Source organism: Humulus lupulus, chromosome 8 (genome assembly GCF_963169125.1).
Source record: "Humulus lupulus chromosome 8, drHumLupu1.1, whole genome shotgun sequence".
Taxonomy (NCBI): Eukaryota; Viridiplantae; Streptophyta; class Magnoliopsida; order Rosales; family Cannabaceae; genus Humulus; species Humulus lupulus.
In genome coordinates, this window is record NC_084800.1 from 23,458,563 (window position 1) to 23,479,002 (window position 20,440).

The window sequence follows — 20,440 nt, forward strand, 5'->3', positions numbered from 1 at the left end:
TGAAATCTGTTTCCAAATTCTCAGTTGTAAAATAGAAAATGATAAATTGATGTTTTCTTCATTTTGTGATTTTTATTCCAAAAATCCTAAAAACTCTCTCCACATTCGTATCTCAAATTTAATACCAATCACAGATTCAGTTTTTTAAAACTCAAAAACAGTTTCCTGACATTTAACCAATCACATTTTTAGAAACATGTTTTTAGTCACTAAATTCAGATTTTCATTTCAGAATCTCACTTTTCAAAAATACAGTTTTCTAATCGCGAACCAATCAAACCCTAAATTATTAAGTTAGTTCATAATATAACATCTTCTTATTGAAACTTGTCATATAATTAACATTCAAACAATATTGTTTAACATATTTATTTTTAAACTGATAATATCTTTAAATAATTTCAAATCGTAGCATATCAGAAAACGAAATTTTCGGGAAAGATATTAATTTAACTCAAATACATAAATTACTAAGTTAGTTCATAAAATAACATTTTCTTATTGAAACTTATCGTATAATTAGCATTCAAATAATATTGTTTAATATTCAAAATTAAGATTACTGTGTATAAATTTTTTAAAAAATTTGAGAGCTTATCATACATAGTTAATTTGTAGTCCGTGAAAATAATTAATATTTGTAAACTAAACGGTATAAACACTATAATTTGGTCTTTAATATTAAAATTAATCTAAAAGCGTCTTGTTTAATTAAATGCAACATAGATTTTTTTATTTTAGGAATATATTTAAAAAAATATTGTGATTATACTGTGCTACGCGGTATTGTACCGTGAGATTGGTTGGATAGGCTGTACCTCAATTATAAATACAATAAAAAAAGCACCTTTATATTAGGGGACTTTTCTAGAGAGTAGTTAGAGTTAACGGAGAGAGAGTGAGAGAGTGTAAACTTGAAGAGAAGACAATATAGGATTTTAGGGCTAGGGTTTTTGAGAATAGTTTGCTTTGTTTTTTTTAATTCTGCAATGGAAGAAATTACGGATGGCGTCAACAACATGATCATGGCAGATTCTCAAAAGAGGAACCGTATTCAGGTCTCCAATACCAAAAAGCCCCTTTTCTTCTACGTCAATTTGGCGAAGGTAAAACCCTAAACCTCCACTGATTCTATAATTCTTCATATATTCATATATATTTCTTGAGCTTGATTTAGGGTTTAGTTGGTTAATGGGTACCAATATTGACATGTGTTTCGCATTTTATTTCTAATTTTCAGAGATACATGCAACAATACAATGAGGTCGAGCTCTCAGCCTTAGGAATGGGTATGAACATCCTAAAACTAATTCTCAGTATTGTTGTTTTCTAAATGTAAGAAAGATAATCGATTGTTTCTCTGAACCCAAATAAACTCACATGCCCATATTCAAGTCAAGTCACTAAATTTTTGGGATTAAAACTGGTTTTTTTTCTTTTCTTTTCTATGGTTGGAGGACAAATGGACAATGCAGTTAACTGAAGATGTTGACTTGAACAACTTGAACCTCACTGAATCTAAAGATTATTTAGGGTTTACGGTTTTGATTGGTTGTGAGTTTTGATTGATTACTCATTGACTTTACAAGCAAACATGACTTATGATTGTTTCTCGGGCTATCATTATACCAACCTAGGTTCTGTCTTGACTAGATATTACCTGAGTACGGTCCAATAAATTTGTATTAGCTGTTACTATCAATAGAAAATGAGATTTGTGAAGCAGAAAGGGAAAGTTTTATGGCTTTTGATAACATATACTAAGTATAGAAGATAACAGAATGACGGAAGATATTATATAGTTTATGCTTTTTCTCTTGTATTCTGTCTTATATTTTCAATATGCAGTATTCCATTATTCCTTGTTTGTGCGGCTTTGGCCTTGTTCTTGGATATGTGTCCTACCTTGTTTGCTGTTGCCATTTTGGATTTTGAATGAAGAAATTCCTTATTTAAAAAAAAAGACAAGAAAAGGGAAAAGCACCTTGTAATTGCTGGTTCTAGATGATTTGGGTTTAATACTTGGCCATATATCTTTGAAATGGTTAGTGGCTTTTGTTTGTGTGTTTTAATTTGTTTCTGGTTGTACTATTGCAGCTATTGCCACCGTTGTCACAATTGCAGAAATACTAAAGAACAATGGACTGGCTCTTGAGAAGAGTGAGACCAAAACTTCAATTTTGCTCTTTCTAGTTATTACACAGAAATTCTTCTTATAATAAGATGTACATTTATTTATTCTTAAAATCTATGCAGAGATTATGACATCGACTGTTGATATAAAGGATGATTCTAGAGGGAGACCTGTCCAAAAAGCCAAGGTGACTTTCTTTCTTGCAAACCCTGATGCATTTCCTGGGGACTTGAGGACTGTGCGTAATGTCAATTATGCTATAGTACATCTGTGACATTCTAACCTAGTTTTTTCTTCTTCTTTCTTTTTATAGATTGAGATATTGCTTGGAAAGACAGCAAACTTTGATGAATTGATGGCTGCTGCCGCAGAGGAGAAGGAAGCTAGAGAGGCTGCTGAGGAGCAGAGCTGAGTGAAGATGTGACCTCATAAGAACACCTCCCTTTCACATTATGCGTTTTAGATCGATTTATTAACTATAATTTATTTTGCCAATTGTATCATCCAGCATAGATTATGTTGCTACTAGCTTACACCCAAGTGTACTTCTTTTCACCATATTGGAACTATTTTTTTTTTCCTTCAAACATTTTTAGATTCCAAATCCGAAGCACTTATTCTTGCTATTTTTTTTTAAAAAATTTAGTCGAAATACCTATGATTAGTTTCATCTGCGTCCTGCGCTTTTGTATATCAATTTGCTTCTACGAGTGCTCATTAAAATCTCTGCACTTCAAAATATCGAATGACTCAGGCAGTGCCTTTAGTTGTGAAGAGCCCGTCAAAAGGCTGAAGTCTTTCAGGAGATGCATACAATTCTTCGCTAGCGACCAAAATATGTATAGCAATTACAACACAATGGTTTTTTTTCTTCTTTTCTTTTATATTATCATTTAAAGAAAATGTAACACGTCGTAGCAGTGTTAAAACTTAAAAGGTTCAAATCATGCAACTAAAATAATAAAGTTTTTATATATTTTTCATTGATCGTGTTCAAATATGTTATGTAGCCATTTTTTATTGGGCCTCATATATCAAGTTCAACACTTCAACTCAGAGAAAAAAAAATCAACACCTCAACCTTCATGCAAATAGAGAAAACTAGAAAAATGGCCATTAGGATTCTCTCCTCGAAATCATTGTCCCTTCGCTCTGTCTTTACTACCCTTAATCTCCGTAAGTTTTCTTCTGGTGCTCTACAACACTCAGACCTACTAACGTCGCCCTCGCCGGATATCGTGAACGATGTTTCCCGCGTTCTAAGCGACCACCGCAATCCCCACGATGACTTGGAGCATTCACTGAACTCTTTCTCAACCCATGTATCAATAACCATGGTCGAACAAGTCCTTAAAAGGTGCAAAAATCTTGGGTTCTCGGCACACAGGTTCTTTCTTTGGGCTAAAAGAATTCCAGGTTTCGAACACAGTGTTGAGAGCTATCACATTTTGATTGATGTCTTGGGAAGTAGCAAGCAATTTGCATTGCTGTGGGATCTTCTTATAGATATGAGAGAGTCCAAGTGTTGTGAGATTAGTCCTGAGATTTTCCGGATTGTTTTTAGAGCATATAGTAGAGCTAATTTGCCTCGTGATGCCATCCGGGCATTTAATAGAATGGTTGAGTTTGGAATTAAGCCGGAGGTTGATGATCTTGATCAGCTTTTGTATACTTTATGCAAAAGGAAGCATGTCAAGCATGCCCATGAGTTTTTTGATAAAGTTAAAGGTGGGTTTGAGCCGAATGCGAAAACTTATAGCATTTTGATACGGGGTTGGGGTGATGTTGGTGACGGAGGTGAGGCTCGCAAGCTGTTTGATGAAATGCTTGAAAGAAAATGCTCGCTTGATGTTCTTGCATACAATAGCTACTTGGAGGCCTTGTGCAAAGGAGGGAATGCTGATGAAGCTTATAAGATTTTTCGTGGTATGCCATCAAAAGGAGTTGAACCGGATGCTTGTACATACTCAGTCTTCATCCGGGCATACTGTGAAGCAAATGATATTCATTCAGTTTTTCGTGTGCTTGATAGAATGAGAAGATGCAGCCTCTTGCCTAATGTGTTTACATGCAATTGCATCATCAAGAAACTGTTGAAAAATGAAAAGGTAGAAGAGGCTTACCAACTTTTAGATGAAATGATTGAAAATGGAGTTAGACCAGATGCTTGGAGTTACAATGCAGTCCTTGCTTTCCATTGTGATCATTGCGAGGTTAACAGAGCTCTCAAGTTATTATCTAGAATGGAAAATGATAACTGCATTCCAGATCGTCATAGCTACAATATGGTGCTCAAATTACTGATCAGGATAGGGAGATTTGACAGAATGGCCACGGTTTGGGAGAATATGTCAGTGAAAGGGTTTTATCCTTCTGCTTCTACATATTCTGTCATGATTCATGGTCTCTGCAAGAAGAAAGGTAAGCTAGAGGAGGCTTGTAAGTATTTTGAGATGATGGTCGATGAAGGAATACCACCATACTCATCTACTGTTGAGATGTTGAGAAACCGGCTTTTAGGCTTGGGGCTCCTTGAGCAAATTGAGATACTTGCCTGTAAAATGGAACGAAGTACTTCTTGCTCAATACAAGAGTTTGCAAACGACATGAGAGGTAATAGGCCCTTTAAAGCGTCAAGAAGTGAAGAAAGTGAGTTTGACAGTGACTGAAGATCATAGGTTTGAATGAAGTGTATCGTTCTAGGAAGATGATTTTCATGAAACAAACAACAATTTGGCTTTGTTGAACTGTCTAGGATGGTTCCCCAATCCATATGTAGGTTTACATGATTCACTGAAAAAAATAATACAGCATTTCGAGTTTTAAGCTGTGTTACTAAGTTTGACAACTTGACAAGAAGCAATGGTTTTAATAAACACCCTTGTTGTCTAATGTTGGATTATTGGTTAAGAAGGGTGAACTCTTCATAAGTAATTAATTCCCAACCACTAGACTGATTTTTTTTTAGAATTGGATAATATTGACATTGGTCATTTCTATCTCAGATTTTGAAAGTTGAGACAATTAATAAATTACTGTCAGACTTCTGTATTATCTTTAATTACATAATTATACGCAATTGTTCAAGTGATAAGTAGTAAGTAAAATTGTCTCCATAGGATTGACAATTCCAAATTAACACAAGTTAACACCAATAATGTGAATATAAAGAGAAGAACAGATAATGATATATATATATTATATAAAATTGAGTACTAAAATATAACTTAAAATAAATGTTAAAAACAAACAAGAGTCGTAAACAACTAAACTTGATACGATGAATTGATGAAAATAACTTGAATAATGAATCATCCTAATTTATAGTTTAGCCTCTATTGCTGTAGCAAAGTTCACACTACTATTGAAACTAAGAGTATATGCCACTTTCCAAATGTACAAGTTGTGATAATTAAATCCATATATTTATATATGCTAATCCAATTTCAATAACACAATTTTAAGCATTAATATTATATATTTGCATGGTGAATACAATATTCCTATTATATTCACTAATTAACACCATGATTAATAAACATGCATCAATAAAGCCTATCCATTAATTTCAGTATTTCTAAAATTTAAATTGCATGTATCTACTGAAGTTGATCAATCTCAAGCAAGAATTAACAATAAATATAGCTTAATTGAACAAGATAAACATTACATAAATTAAAACTAATAATTTGGGGTTTCACTACAATTAGATTTCATCAATATCCTTAGCCTCAAAAGAGTTTGCTCATACTCAAAATGTAAAAATCAACACAAAATATCAACACCATTGTTTCCATGAGTTCAAGATAAATAAAGAAAATCAAATACTAAGTAGACAAAGAATAAAGAGAATCCAGCCAAATGATGGCGAGTTCTTCTGTTTTCCATGTTGTTTTTCTTGTTTTCTTTGGTTAAAAAATGCAGGAACAATGCTCTCCAATGGTGAGGGGCGGCTAGGTAGAGGAGAATCAAATGCTAGGGTTCCAAAATTGAAAATAAAACGCTATTTCCTTTTTTACATGTCAGTCTCACTCCATTTTCCACTTGCAATCACTTAGCTTGATGAATCATGCTCATCTTCAATCAAATTCCTCCACAACTACTCAGTTAATGGGTGACAAATATGCAAGACTCAATAAAAGGATTGACTGCTCACTACTTTACTGCAGCATTGCTACATTTTTGCTTCAGCAAAGTTTAGGTTTTCAGCTCCAAAATATTTTCTTCAAAAGTTTCTATTCAATTAACTTTCCAAATCCTCCTTCCATTCAACCTTTAAAATAGAGTTTATATTTTTTAGCTTTTTTTCTATCAATTTTCTAGCAATATTTAACAATAATTAAATAAAATTCACAAACAAAATTAATGGATAAAATAATTCACAAGAGACACTAAGAAGATAAATCACTTTAATTCAATTGGATTTTAAGTTAAAAAGTTGAAAAGATAACTATACAGTTATCAATTACATACATAGCTATAAATTGTTCTTTAGAGACCACATTTATGTTTGGATTTCTAACTACATAAATTGTATTCGAGTTTTTATTTCTTTCTGTGAAATTGATTAATTACTGATGTTAACTTATCTGAAATCTGGCATTACAGTTGCTTACACCAGTTATTAAAGAGGGTAGTCAAACAAGACTTGTCACCAAGAATAATATTTGTATTAAAGAGCTTATACATATTCACAGTTGAACATTCATTACTTCTATTTATTATTTTTTAATTACAATTTATTTTCGTTTCTTAAATTACTATGATTAAATGGAATTTGATTAGGATTTATAAATTCAAATATAATAACACTCGCTAATATATTTTTATTTTCTTCAGATTCTCATTATTTTATTTATTAAAATTTTGAAAATGCATATTTTTAATAGGTGACCACATGTTTAAATTATAAAATTTTAAATTAATACTTAAATTTTTTTATTTAAAAATAATAAGTGATTTTTCAGATGAGCTGGAAACGACATATTATTGCAGAAAAAGGAACGTGGAGTGTTGTCGTTTTAGGTCCTAACAATTTTAAAAAGTCGGTGATGCAGAATCCGATCGGCTGTGGTCCAGAAGGCAATCGTAAGCTATAGAAATTTTCATTTTCGTCTTTGAGTTTGAGAAATTTTCTGGGTACGATCTGATTGTGAATCTGAGTGTTACCCTAAAATGGTGGCGAGGATATCAGTGAAGCCCACCTTAGGCATAGCGGTGGTTGCTCTCTCTTTTTCCTTCCTACTCCTACTCTTGTCGTTCTATTCTCCATTATCTCAAACTTCACTTCCTACAACTTCACAACAACTGTAAGTACCGATTTTGTAATGGGTTTTCGATTTCTTGATCGAAATCTTACATCTTACTGTACGTGCATATCTGGTAGATTACAATCCAATGATAAGAATTGAGTTTTAGAGCGTGAGTTCTGCAATTTTGTTTCATTGGTGTATTAATTTATGTGCTGAAATTTTTGAACGCAGAGGAGAAAAGGGTATATGGAATGTGAGGAGGATGTTTGAATGGAGACCTTGCAAGTGGTGGCTACAAGGACATCTTTCTGGTATTTGAAAATTCTGTTGTTTTTGTTTTCCAGTTATTCAAGTGTGTTTTCGTTTGCATATGTGCGAAACAGTGAAGTTGTTCAGTAATTTGCTTTATCTGCATGAATTTAAATGAAAAGTTCGAAATTTTTTTTTGGGGAGATATATGTGGGATTGTTGGTATTGGACATAAAATTTGTAAGTGATTATAACTTATATAGCGAAATGGAATGTTAGAAAGGTTCGGGTGGGGTTTCTGATTTAGTTGTTTTGATATTCTGAGTCAATCTTGACTTTCATTGCAGACAATTGCCCTGGTTTTTTTTTTTTTTTTTTGTTGAAATGCTGCAGCTCTTCCAGCCCAAAGTAATGGATATATTCGAGTGGATTGCTATGGAGGCCTCAACCAGATGAGAAGAGATGTGAGTGATGGGTCATTAACTTAATAGAGCTGACTTCCAGTTATTTTTTCAAACTTGCTCGAACTTTGTTTCAGCTTTTTTGAGCATGGATGCTATTTGTGATGAGTGCAGTTGTGTGATGGTGTTGGTATCGCCCGCCTTTTGAATGCAACCTTGGTTTTGCCAAAGTTTGAAGTGGCTGCGTACTGGAATGAATCAAGGTAATTATGATTTTCGGTGCTGTGGCATTTATTTAAGCTGTGTATATGTTTAACTTTTTAAGGATATAGCTAGTCTTAGCTCTGCTTCTGTCTCTACTATCTAACTCTTTAATTACACCTCAGTGGTTTTGCAGATATATTTGATGTTGACTACTTCATTCAACAAATGAATGGCTTCATTAGAGTTGCCAAGGAGTTGCCACAAGAGATTGCATCAAAGGAACCATTTCATGTAGACTGTAGAAAACGCAAAGGCCAATTTGACTACGTTGAAAGTGTACTTCCATCACTGGTGGAGCATCAATATATTTCAATCACACCAGCTATGAGCCAAAGAAGGGACAGGTATTATCATGTTCTCTGCCTGTGTGCTGTTTTTGGGTTACTGATCATGGAAGAAGTCACTTGTCTAGATCTAGAACAAGTTAAACTCACTCACTGTGTTGGATCAATAATTTTGGCCTTAATTTTGACAGAAAACTTGAAATTATGTTGCATTATTATGTAGAACATGCCATTAAAATGTTGGTCTTTGGGAACAGTTATTATTTTATTTTTGTTCAGTATTATATAATCTTTGAGCATGCAGGTATCCACGGTATGCAAAAGCTGCTCTTTGTCAAGCTTGTTACAATGCACTACGTCTCACAAGATCCATAGAACAGAAAGCATCTGAACTTTTAGAAGCTATGCCTAAACCATTTCTTTCACTTCATCTTCGATTTGAACCTGACATGGTTGCTTACAGCCAATGTGAGTACCCTGGCCTGTCTCCTGGTTCACTAAAAACTATTGAGGAGGCACAAGGAGATAGAAAACCATGGACTGGAGAATTGGCTCAGATTTGGAGAAAACGGGGAAAATGTCCTTTGACACCCAGTGAAACGGCCTTCATACTTCAAGCTCTCAAAATCCCAACAAACACAAATATTTATTTGGCAGCCGGGGATGGTCTAATGGAAATCGAAGGATTAACTTCTGTTTACACCAATGTAGTTACCAAGTCTAGCCTTCTTAGTGGTGAAGATTTTAGAAGCATGCATGGGAACACTAAAGCTGCTCTGGATTATTACGTGTCTGTTAACAGCGATTCGTACATAGCAACATACTTTGGGAACATGGATAAGATGGTTGCAGCAATGAGAGCTTTCAAGGGCTTGTATAAGACTCTTTTCTTAAGCAGGAGAGCTTTTGCAGAATTCACTTCCAAGGATTTTAAAGGAGAGGAGTTAAGCCAAGCCCTTTGGGAAGCTCATAGAGATGACTTTGTAATGGGGAAAGGATCTGCTTTGCCTGATTGCTTTTGTGAGTTCAAGTTGTGATTACCAAGTTTTGTCTCATCTCTTGTGAAAAGATTCAAAGATCGCCCTGCGACAATCATTCATTACTAACACCTACTAATTAAGATACTAACCTCTCTATTGTTTGAAGTGGTTCATTGTTTTGATGTAAAGTAATTTATCATTGGGATTTATTGTGTTTGTAGCACTTAAGTAGTCAAGTTATTTTTTTGGCAGTGAAATTATTTTCCATCCATGTTTTGGTGCAGTTTTGTGTAGCTGTTTGTTTCGTCGTTAAATTCGCTTACATGGTGTGAAATTTACTTATAATTTGTGTATTTTCACCGCAAACATATCTTAAATTGGATACTTTCACCGCAATTATCACTTTAATTGAGTATTTTTACCTAGACGAACTTAATTGTAAGAATTGACAGTTGTACCAAACTATACCAAAACATAGACAGAATGTATTTTCGTCGCCAAAATAATAACTTGGGTACTTAAGTACTTTTGCCGCAAATAATCCAATATCATTTTTATATAACCATTTTTAGATAACATGAATTTTTTTGGTTAATGACCGTGTGTAGTTATAGGAATTAAAACAAAGTTTTTACTAAGGTTGTGTTTGCATTGCCAACGAAATTTTGGTCAAGATGATATTATTGTATGATTTGATAGTAAAAAAATTTAGTGCCTATTTACAGAAAAGAGGATCTATAACGGTCAGTTGAAGACCAAGCAACTACTTATTAGTTATTACTCATAATGATAGTCTTGATAGACATGACTATACTACTTGTATTTGTCATATACTTGAAAATAAGATTGGACGAAACCAATAATAGATCTCTCAGTAAAGAACCTACAAACTGTATCAAACATGGTGCAAAAATACTTTTCTCATACTACTGCATGAGCATATACTTTTACAAATTACCCATACGTACAGAAAACATTCATAATACAAGGTAAGAAAATTATGAGCAGCATACTCGTAAGTAGTCTAGTCTAATGGGAAGCAAGCAGAGATTTCTCTGTAATGGAAATCCACACATCGAAATGTATATACAGTTTATGTTAACTTGAATCCACTTCTTTGAAACAGATACAGATTGTATGGTAAGATATCTAAAAAGGTCATATCTAGTGATATAAGAAATTCAATGCATCATTTGAAGTGTCATGTTTCCTAGTTGTAGAGAATGCCTTCCTTCTTAAGGCTATTTTCCTATCTTACCGAGATTCTGTGATCTATCACTTGATCATAGGATTTGGAGTCTTCAGCCAAAGACTGCAATATTTTCATAGCCTTAAAAGTTGCTCCATTAGGCAGGTATTGGTCCATCTTGAGTAAGTACTTGACAGCACCTTCAAGTTCCTGCTCAGTGAGAGTACATGGGATCAAATTCCTCCATTCATGTGATCTTTCTTCCATGCAAATTCCATAGAGCAAGGAGGAAAAAGAAACAGAATCTAGAAAGAAGCCCTTGCTTTTCATCTTGTCATGCAACTGTAAAGCAGTTCTAACCGTGCCATGTAGGCAAAGGCAAACCAAAATAGAGTTATATGCAGCAGCATTCAGCGTAAATCTATCTGAAATCATTGTTTCAAAAAAATCAAGAAACATTGATTTTTCTTTCTCTTTAGATTTCTCTTTTCTCTTCAAGATTTCAGCTGCACCACAGTTAGTAAACCCATTTACTAGGTAATTAAAAGTAACCTCATTGGGATTACACTTAATCTTCAGCATCAGTTCAAAATAGGAGGCTGCTTCTGCTAGTTTACCCCCCTTACAGAAGTTACCAATAAGTATACTGTATGTGATCACATTAGGCTCCAGACCACGAGATTTCATTTCCTTGAAAGTTTTTATAGCTTTGCTGGAAAATCCTTTCTCACAGAACCCATTAATCAAGGACGTGTATGTGACAACATTCAGCTTGCATTTCCATTTTAACATCAGCCCAAAAATCTTTAATGCACCGTCCAAGTCATGCTGCTTCACAAAGCCATCAATGATTGTAGAATAAGTATACTCATCTGGAAAATGACATTCCTTTCTCATTTTGTTCACGCTCAATAGCGCATCCTTCATCAGACCCGCTTTGCAATAACCCTTAATCATAGCATTGTACCCCACGACACCAGGTTCTATACCCTTTTCAATTGCAAGATTAAAGAGTTTTATTGCATCTTCAAGGCTGCCATTTCTAATGAATCCATCTATTAAAGTGGCAAAAACAAATGCATCAGGTTGTATATTTTGATCAAGCATCTCAGCAAGCAGCAGCTTGGCAGCAGGAAATCTCCCTTCCTTGAAAAGCCCGTTCATCAAAACATTATAAATATCAGCATCAGGCTGTAGACCTTTCTCCAACATTTTTTCCCGAACAGTCAATGCAATAGAAACTTGTCCTACAACAACAAGTCCATGTATGAGAGCTCCATAAGAAACCAAATCAGGAGTATATCCTTTTCTTGTCATCTCAACAAACAATTCCAAAGCCGTAGAGTATTCTCCTTGTCTGAAATAGACATGTAGAAGAGGGGTATAAGTAAATTTACTTGGCACCAATCCCCTCTTTATTGCCTCGTCTAAATGTTGTTTTGCTTTCTGAATCTTTCCTTGTCTACATGATTCGGTAATAAGAATATTGTAGGTTGTAATATCAGGCTCAAAGCCACTCTCAATCATTGTCTTCAGAGTCTCCTCAGTCTTCACCACCAAACCATGCATATATCTAGCGTCTATAACATTATTATATATTTGAACGTTAATATTCAAACCTCTTTCCTTCATTTCCATCAAAAGATGATCAATTTTTATAAAGTTGCCTTCTTTGCAAAACCCATTTATCATAGCTCCATAAGTTTCCAGCGTGGGAAGAAACCCCTTCAACTTCAACTCCTTGAAAAGTGCATTAGCACACTCTGTATCACCCTTTTTGCAATAGCCATCAATAAGTGTGTTATAAAACACTACGTTTGGAACACAGCCCTTTCCCCATCTATCCTCCATTAATCTTCTTCCTTCCTCTACCTTCCCTTCTTTACACAAACCCCTGACCATAACGGCAGTGCTGTAGTTATCGGGGGAAAGAGTTTCTCCATCACCTCTCTTAACCATTTCTTCATACACCTTCCGTGCAGCATCGAATTTCCGAAGCTTTAAGAGCATGTTAAGCAATAAATTACAAGAAAAAACGCTAGGAATACAACCGTGCACTTTAACTGCCACATAGTACAATTCAAGGGCTTTATCAACCAACCCAGATTCGGCATAGGTGCGTATTAATACACTCAGAACATCATGAGTCGGCTTTATTTCTGCCATTTTCATATGACCCATTACCTCTTCAATCTCAGAAAATACTCTGAACCTCGCCAAAAGCTTCAAAAGGGAAGAGTGGGCAAACCCATTTGAGAAACAGCAATGGCGTCTTTGCGTAGCCCAATCGAAGAACCTCAAACCCAACTCTACATCGTATAGTCGGTCCAAAACAAAATGGGCAACGTCGGAAATTTCGGATTCCGCGAACTGAGTTTGAAGAGACTGTTCCCATTGGTCGTGGGTCTTGAGGATATGGATGGTTTCATCGACCAGTTTCTTGAGGTATGGTGGTGCTGGAGAACAATAGGCTTTGGGGTTGTGAAGTGGCTTGATACGAGAGAGAAGGACCTTAGACGACATATGTTTTGCCAATAAATTTGAATAAGTTTAATAATTTGATACCTTTGTTTATTTTACAGAAATGAATTTGAGCTGAAATAGAGCTGTTGAAACCTTAAGGAAAGGGCTCTTAAGGAAATTCATATAAAGAACGACAAAAAATCGGAAACGGAAAAAAAGGAAAAGGAAAAGTAAAATTCATAAAAACGACAACAAAAGCAAACGACAACAAAGATGAAAACGATAATATATCGATAAAACGACAGTAAATAAGAAAACTACAATAAATCAGGAAAACGACAAAAAACGATGATAGATTAAAAACGACAACAAAAAGCAAACAATATTAACTCTGAAAACGATAACAAATATAAAAACGACAATTAATCGATAAAACGACAGTAAAGCAGAACTACAAAACAACATGAAACTAAAAACGATAACAACTAGAAAAAACGACAACAAAATGAGAAAACAATAATCCATCGAAAACGGAACGATCAAAGTTAAATAGTGAAATCGACTTGAACAAATGGCGGAATCGTCAATCCCTAAAAGGAAAAGATCTATGTCCATATATATATACTTTTTTTTTTCTCGACAAAATGTCCCATATTTCATTTTAAAAAAATTAAATTAAATAATTTACAGCTTAGTTAAAACTATTGGAATCTAATAAAAATATCATATAAATTTTTTTTTTCCAAAATATCATTATCTTTACATATTATAAACGTGAGATTAACGAAATTTGTTGGTTTCCGTTATATTTAATTTTTTTTTATTGTTTAATAACATTGCTAGTTTTAATATCATGTAACTAAACTTTGTTAAAAAATATAAGGTAATAAAATCATCTAAAGGTAAAGAAATTGAATAAATAAATCATAATAATTTCTCATAATATAATTTAAATTTTCATATTAATGTATATCAATTATGTTTTCAAAATTATAATCTAAAAATATAGAGAAATTACTGTAAATACGGTAATAAGTACTTTTTTTTTTTTTTTCATTTCTACGTCAAATTTTTTTTCTTTTCGTTTTTATAAATTAATTTATTCAAAATTACTTGATATGTTTGTTAATTTTACTGTTATACGATTTCTTCTTATGTTTCTTTTTCCCGCTTAAAATATTAATATTATTAAATGAGTGTGTACATCAATTAGGGGTGGTAATTCGTGTTATCGTGTCGACACGATTAGAGTAAATCCGTACACGACACGATTATTATTCGTGTCAGAAATCCAAACCCATACACGACACAATTATCTTAGCGGGTCATACGTGTCGACACGATAACACGTTTAATAAATTTTTCATTTGATACAAATCTAAAACTGACACGATTAATACACAATTAAACGTGTAATGATACGACACGAAATTGACACGACACGAAATTGACACGATTAACATAATATAAATAAATTAAAATGTTTATATAATTTTAAACGTGTCTTAAGCGTGTCATTTCCGGGTTAAGCGGGTTGACCCGAAAATGACACGTTTAATAAACGTGTTAAACGTGTCGACACGATTATGACACGAAAATTAAATGTGTCACCCAAACCCATTTATTTCGTGTCGTTTTCGAGTCGTGTCATCGTGTCGTATCGAAAATTGCCAGCCCTAGCGGCACCAGCTTGTAGAAGTACAAGACTTCCGCAGGGGTGGGCTCCGCAATCTCCTTCGCGACACAGAACACCTTCCATCCCGCAAGCAAGCGATATGCTTGTGGCAGCAACTGGAATGGTGCGATCCCCACATACGTCAGGAACCGCACGAAGTAGTCATGAAGCGGGAGCGTAGCCCCCGTGCTGATATGGCCAGCGCTCCAGGCCCCGAATCCTTCCATGGACGTATGCGCCCGTTCCTCGAGCCTGGCCATGCGATTGTGAAAGAGGCCCGGAGTGGATTCGATGCCCAGTTGCTTCTCCAGGAGCAGCATCATCCGGTAGTTCCGGAACAAGTTGGCAGTTACGTCCATCTCCCACCTGTTGCCTTTGGGCGCCCGGGACCCGGGAGCGATGATGGGGGCCCTATTGACCTCTTCTTCGGAATGGAGTGTAACGCCCGTTGCCATAACTGACGATCTGGGAACATAGAAAGAAAGACCAAGCAGTCAGTACCTAAACCCAAGAAAGTCGGTCAAGGTACAGGGAGTTTCCTAAGGACTTCTTGGAGTCCCGTCGGATCAGGCCCAGGACCCCGAAAAGCCCCAGGACCCTGATCGGGAGAGGAGGCTACTAAGGCCCACCCCTTGTCCGGGAAGCATCCGAGTACGGAGCACCCCAAACCAGGCAGCCTTCCTAGCAGATTCTAAAGCACAGAGCCTAGACGCACGCATCTAGAGAACCTAAGTTCACAAAGTTGGTAAAAGAGCTAAAAAAGACTTACTGTGTGGTGTCGACCGTTGAAGATGATGGTTGTACGACTGTAAGGATGGCAGAACCTCGTTCTTGAAGTGGCGCAGCCGGTGTAGTAGCTCGTCGATGGGACAAACCCGAGAAGCGTCCTCTGGAAGAAGAACAAAAGTTGGGGTTCTGGGAAACAGGCGGCGGCGCAGAATTAGCAAGTGACGGTGTATGTCGTCGGTGACGTCGGACATGCAAAGCTCGAGTAGTGTTCACGTTTTCTTAAACTGTTTCGGAGGGGGAAAAGTGCCAAATGTAGTTTTCTTGGGTATTTATACCAGTCCCAAATTCTGGCCCACGATCCAACGGTCAGGTGCCTCTTCATCAGACGGTCAGGAATCGCGCAGGGGGCATTTATGAGTCCTTTTAGTCTGGATCCTCGCCGTCTTAGATCCAACGGCCCAGGAGTGGCGGATGCCAAAGGACGCCCCATCCTACGGTCCACCTCGTTCCTGGGACATTAATGATGCCCCCCCCCCCCCCCCGTGCGGATGGGACGCCTCGTGATGTGCACTGACACCCTAGTCTAGGCCTAGCGACCCTTGGGAGGTCTAGGCGACCCCTCAAGGCCCGTGCAACAATCACACGGCGACACGTGTATCATTTTCATAGAGCGGGCCAAAGGTAAACGACCCCGGATCGTGGTGAACGATCTGGGCTGATTATCCAACCAATGCCACGTCCTTCTGGCCGGACCCCCGAACTCGGGCAAGAACTGGGGAGGCAACCTGGCGAGTGTCGCGGTGATGGTGCAACCCTCCTCCCGACAAGCCCGGGCGAAGGTTTGGGGGGTAAATGTTATCCCCATTTCCTGCATGGGCTCTGGGCCTTCGTCTTGGCCCGCTGTCAGAGGGCCAGCTCGGCCCGTGAGCCCGGCCCAAGGTCCCTTGGTGTGAAGAGTGCCCTAGGGGACGGGTATGGACTGGGGACTCGAGACTGGGCCCATTGGAATGTCCGGGATGTGCCTCCGGTTTCGTCCTCGACGAGGATGGTCCGGGCAATGCCCCGAGCGCCCGGACCATCGCGGCCTACGCGCCCTTGTCCCGGACCCTGATATGGTCCGGGCTTATGGTAAATGGAGCGGGCCAACGGTAAACGGACCTGGATCACCTGATCCCCAGTTGAAGGGGCCTAGCGTCCAGGACCCTAAAGCCGCCTCATTCCGCGTGGGCGTTGTCCCCACTTTTCGCCTGCAGAAAGGGTCACCTCGGGATTGCACACTGATGTGTCAGGACTGCGCAGCCAAGTACTCTGACTGGTCTTGTCTCCTGAATCAGCCTCGTGACTCGAAGTGGTCAGAGCCAAAGCGTCGTTTTGTCGGGCGAGGCGTAGTTCTAAGGTCAACTTATTGGGCCTTAGCTAGTTTGAGTTTCGTGTATTTTATATCTTTTTGTATTGGGCCTCCACTACAGAGGTCGCTCGTATCCGTTTCTCCGATGGGCCTGGGTTTGGTCCGGCCTAGATCCGGTATTCCCATCAGCTTATAAATATAAGCCCCAGAGCACTGTAAACGGGGGATCGATCTCACGAAAAAGACAGAAACTTTGTCAAGATATAGAGAGAAAACTTCATTGTAAAAGCTTCTTCAAACTCTAATAATATAGACTCGTGGACTAAGGCTAATTAACGCCCCAACCACGTAAAAACCCTGTGTCAATCTTCTATTTCCGTTATTATTATCTGTAAATATTATTCATTAATAGAGTTGCCGAAAATCTCGGTTAACACTTATTTTACCATCTTGTTTATAATTATTAATTTAGTAATATATATTGTCTTTAATTTCTATATTATTGTCTTTTATTTTATTTTCATTATTCAAAAATCTCTTCAATCTTTGGAGCTAGGTTAGAAATTATTAATTTTGGTTTAAAATAGTTTTCTTTTCGATTTTAGACAACTCATTTGTGTTCGACATCCTTGCTTACACGATCACTATTCTATATGAACGATTCGTGCGCTTGCTATTTATAAATTTTTAAACATACTCGTTTTGGGTCCATCAATCGTGCCCCCTGAATAATTGGCGATGTTAAAAATTCCCCCCGAACTATGCACGTTACTAAAATATGAGACTTTTGTTAGATTTCGTCTTATGTGGCTAACAGATTGATGACGTAGCATATTGTCGGTTGATGGTAGTACCATGTGTAGAATAATTATCAATTTTGTCCCCCGAACTTTGACTATTACCAAATTATACCCCTTTTATAAAAATATATATGTTTTTTCTTAAAAATAATAATTAAATCCTTAATAAATAAAAAATTTTAATTATCAACAAATAACTATTTTTTACTTTTTCTTAAATAATATTAATTAAAACTATTTTAGAATGAACATTTAAAATAAATACTAAAACAAATAAAACTTTTAATTGAAGAAGTGGACAAAAGACTTAAATAAATAAATACAAATTTTAATTTAAGAGAAGGACAAAGGGGATAAAACTTTCTTTTAGGATTTATTTTTTAATTTTTATATTAACATATATATTGTAAAAGAAAAGAAAAAGTAAAAAAAAAATTATTTGCTATTAATTAGATTTTTATTTTTTGAGTATTTGAATTTTATTTAATTAATTTGAAACTTTTAGTATTGATTATTTTCTTAATCTTTTAAAATGATTTTTTTTTAATTTTTAAGGATTTAATTATCAATTTTTAAAAAAATAAATAAATTAGTCTTAATAAAAAGGGTACAATTTGGTAGTGGTCAAAGTTCGGGGGGCAAAATTTCTAATTATTCTACACATGACACTACCACATCAAGAGACAAAATGCTACATCATCAATCCGTTAGTTACCTAGGAAAAAATTTAACAGAAGTCCCATATTTTAATAACGTGCATAGTTCGGGGGAATTTTTAACATCGCAAATCATTCGAGGGGCACGATTATACAGTGGTCATAGTTCGGGGGCAAAAATGCTATTTATTCAAAAAAAATATTTTGCCAAACACTCTAATCAAAACGATCACACTTCTTATTTGGAGAAGAACTTTGCAATATGAAGACGCCAACCTTTTTTTTGATTGCTATCTTATTTGTGCAATCATTTTCATGAATGGAACATCAATATTGTAGAAATTAAATCCAAGAATGCTATTGACTTATTTTATTTTACACAATTACTTTAGAGTAAATTGCAGATAAAATACATAGTGTTTTCAAAATGTTATACTTTAAATCTAATCTATTTTTTTTTTCCGGTAAATATACTCAATGTCTTCAAAATGTTGCACTTTTATACTCAAACTTTTTTTGGCAGTAAATATACTTAATATTTTTAAAATATTGCACTTTTATACTTATTTTTTATTATTATTTTGAGAAGTAATAAGAAAGCGAAAGAAAAATGTATGAGTTTTAATTATATTTTAAATTATTTTCACTTCCTTATTCTTTTTCAAAATAATAAAAAGAATCATTTAAGGTTTTAAAATTTATCAAAATAATTAAAACTTATATTTTAAATTGTTGGAAAATATTTTTTTAATTATTTTAAATAATTTTTTATTAATTTAAATTATTTTTTTATTTAAAATAATTATTTCGATTTGAGGGGTAATAAGATTGAGAAAATAATTTAAATTTAAAAAAATAATTAAAAACTTATATTTTTCCTTAACTTTCTTATTATATCTCAAAATAATAAAAAAATCGGTATAAAAGAACAACATTTTAAAAGTATTAAGTATATTTATCGCAAAAATAAATTTGGATATTAAAGTGCAACATTTTATAAATATTGGGTAATTTAGCCACAATTTACTAATCTATATCTATATATCTATATATAAAGGAGAGCACCAAAGAAATGACGTGACACTTTTAAATTGCACCAAAGCATTCTTTCTATTTTCTAATTTTTTTTCACTTTTTTTATTCTTATTTTAAAAATTTATGATTAAAAAATAAATATATATATATTTATATACTTATATAAATAAGAGTTTTAATGAGGTTATGTGACACTAAAATCACTTCAAATCACTTTATTTATTTTCTAATTTTTTTATTCTACTATTTTTAAAATTTTAAATAAGATATTTGTGAATAACTAATTTTCTAATAATTATATTATTATTATTAATAATATATATTATATTTTTCTAATTATTTTATAGATTTATTTATACATAATTTATAATTTTTACAAAAAATCACACAAAGATTATAATTAATAACAATAATAAAAATAACAATAAATAAATAAAACCAAGCTTACAACAAGTTGTTTGAATTTATTTTTGGAACTTTAATTATTTAGAATTTCTAAAAATAAAATTTTAAAAACATATATTTTTTAATCATTACAAAAGACTACGCGAAGTGCAGTTATGTTTTCTAGTTTTATATATGATAAAAATTTGCATCCCAATCAATTTTCTTTATAACAAATGGGGAACATTGAGGATCGTGATAAATATGTTTCTATTCTCATTGATAGATTTAACAGTGAATAGTAAGAATAATCATAATTACACAGAAAATATATATAATTGTCTTTATTGAATGCTTTTATGTAGGGGTGCACAAAAAATGAGCTGGGCCAACCAAACCGACCAACCCAACCCATTTTCCTCCTTATTGGGCTGACATATGAGTGGGCCGATGGCCAATCGGCTCCCAAATTGCATAGGCCTAACAACAACGGCTCGGCCACAGCCTTGGATAAAATTGGGCCAAACCGACCCAATCAACCCGTTTATGGCATATATCAAATTATATATATATATTATAATAGTATTACTAATGAAA

The 20,440-nt window shown here is 34.8% G+C and overlaps 4 protein-coding genes across 5 annotated transcripts; 3 read left to right on the forward strand and 1 right to left on the reverse strand.

Annotated features, from left to right (window-relative positions):
• Positions 1-861: 861 nt before the first annotated feature.
• LOC133796368 (uncharacterized protein At2g34160-like) lies at positions 862-2,804 on the forward strand. The gene is made up of 5 exons (XM_062233849.1): positions 862-1,106; positions 1,241-1,289; positions 2,098-2,160; positions 2,257-2,321; positions 2,448-2,804. Exons 1-5 carry the CDS (start codon positions 990-992, stop codon positions 2,544-2,546), a joined length of 393 nt encoding a protein of 130 aa, XP_062089833.1. The 5' UTR covers positions 862-989; the 3' UTR covers positions 2,547-2,804.
• A 99-nt stretch (positions 2,805-2,903) lies between these two features.
• On the forward strand, positions 2,904-5,181 carry LOC133796367 (pentatricopeptide repeat-containing protein At1g52640, mitochondrial). The gene has a single exon (XM_062233848.1). It carries the CDS (start codon positions 3,220-3,222, stop codon positions 4,801-4,803), a length of 1,584 nt encoding a protein of 527 aa, XP_062089832.1. The 5' UTR covers positions 2,904-3,219; the 3' UTR covers positions 4,804-5,181.
• A 1,996-nt stretch (positions 5,182-7,177) lies between these two features.
• LOC133796369 (O-fucosyltransferase 13) lies at positions 7,178-9,833 on the forward strand. 2 transcript variants are annotated; one of them, XM_062233852.1, is made up of 6 exons: positions 7,178-7,443; positions 7,618-7,697; positions 8,029-8,099; positions 8,211-8,299; positions 8,423-8,644; positions 8,889-9,833. In XM_062233852.1, the coding sequence occupies exons 1-6, from the start codon at positions 7,310-7,312 to the stop codon at positions 9,619-9,621; spliced, it is 1,329 nt and encodes a 442-aa protein (XP_062089836.1). In that variant the 5' UTR covers positions 7,178-7,309; the 3' UTR covers positions 9,622-9,833. The 2 variants fall into 2 exon arrangements, with proteins under 2 accessions (XP_062089836.1, XP_062089837.1); XM_062233853.1 differs by having other exon boundaries at positions 7,418-7,443; positions 7,983-8,099.
• A 467-nt stretch (positions 9,834-10,300) lies between these two features.
• On the reverse strand, positions 10,301-13,323 carry LOC133796370 (pentatricopeptide repeat-containing protein At1g52620). The gene has a single exon (XM_062233854.1). It carries the CDS (start codon positions 13,274-13,276, stop codon positions 10,814-10,816), a length of 2,463 nt encoding a protein of 820 aa, XP_062089838.1. The 5' UTR covers positions 13,277-13,323; the 3' UTR covers positions 10,301-10,813.
• Positions 13,324-20,440: the final 7,117 nt, after the last annotated feature.

Excerpts from the sequence above, each read along its gene's own strand:
- LOC133796368 (XM_062233849.1), top strand. The coding sequence starts at position 990 with ATGGAAGAAATTACGGATGGCGTCAACAACATGATCATGGCAGATTCT. Across the intron at positions 2,161-2,256 it reads TGGACTGGCTCTTGAGAAGA|AGATTATGACATCGACTGTT; the intron begins GTGAGACCAAAA and ends AAATCTATGCAG. Across the intron at positions 2,322-2,447 it reads GACCTGTCCAAAAAGCCAAG|ATTGAGATATTGCTTGGAAA; the intron begins GTGACTTTCTTT and ends TTCTTTTTATAG.
- LOC133796367 (XM_062233848.1), top strand. The coding sequence starts at position 3,220 with ATGCAAATAGAGAAAACTAGAAAAATGGCCATTAGGATTCTCTCCTCG.
- LOC133796369 (XM_062233852.1), top strand. The coding sequence starts at position 7,310 with ATGGTGGCGAGGATATCAGTGAAGCCCACCTTAGGCATAGCGGTGGTT. Across the intron at positions 7,444-7,617 it reads CCTACAACTTCACAACAACT|AGGAGAAAAGGGTATATGGA; the intron begins GTAAGTACCGAT and ends TTTTGAACGCAG. Across the intron at positions 8,300-8,422 it reads GCGTACTGGAATGAATCAAG|TGGTTTTGCAGATATATTTG; the intron begins GTAATTATGATT and ends ATTACACCTCAG.
- LOC133796370 (XM_062233854.1), bottom strand. The coding sequence starts at position 13,276 with ATGTCGTCTAAGGTCCTTCTCTCTCGTATCAAGCCACTTCACAACCCC.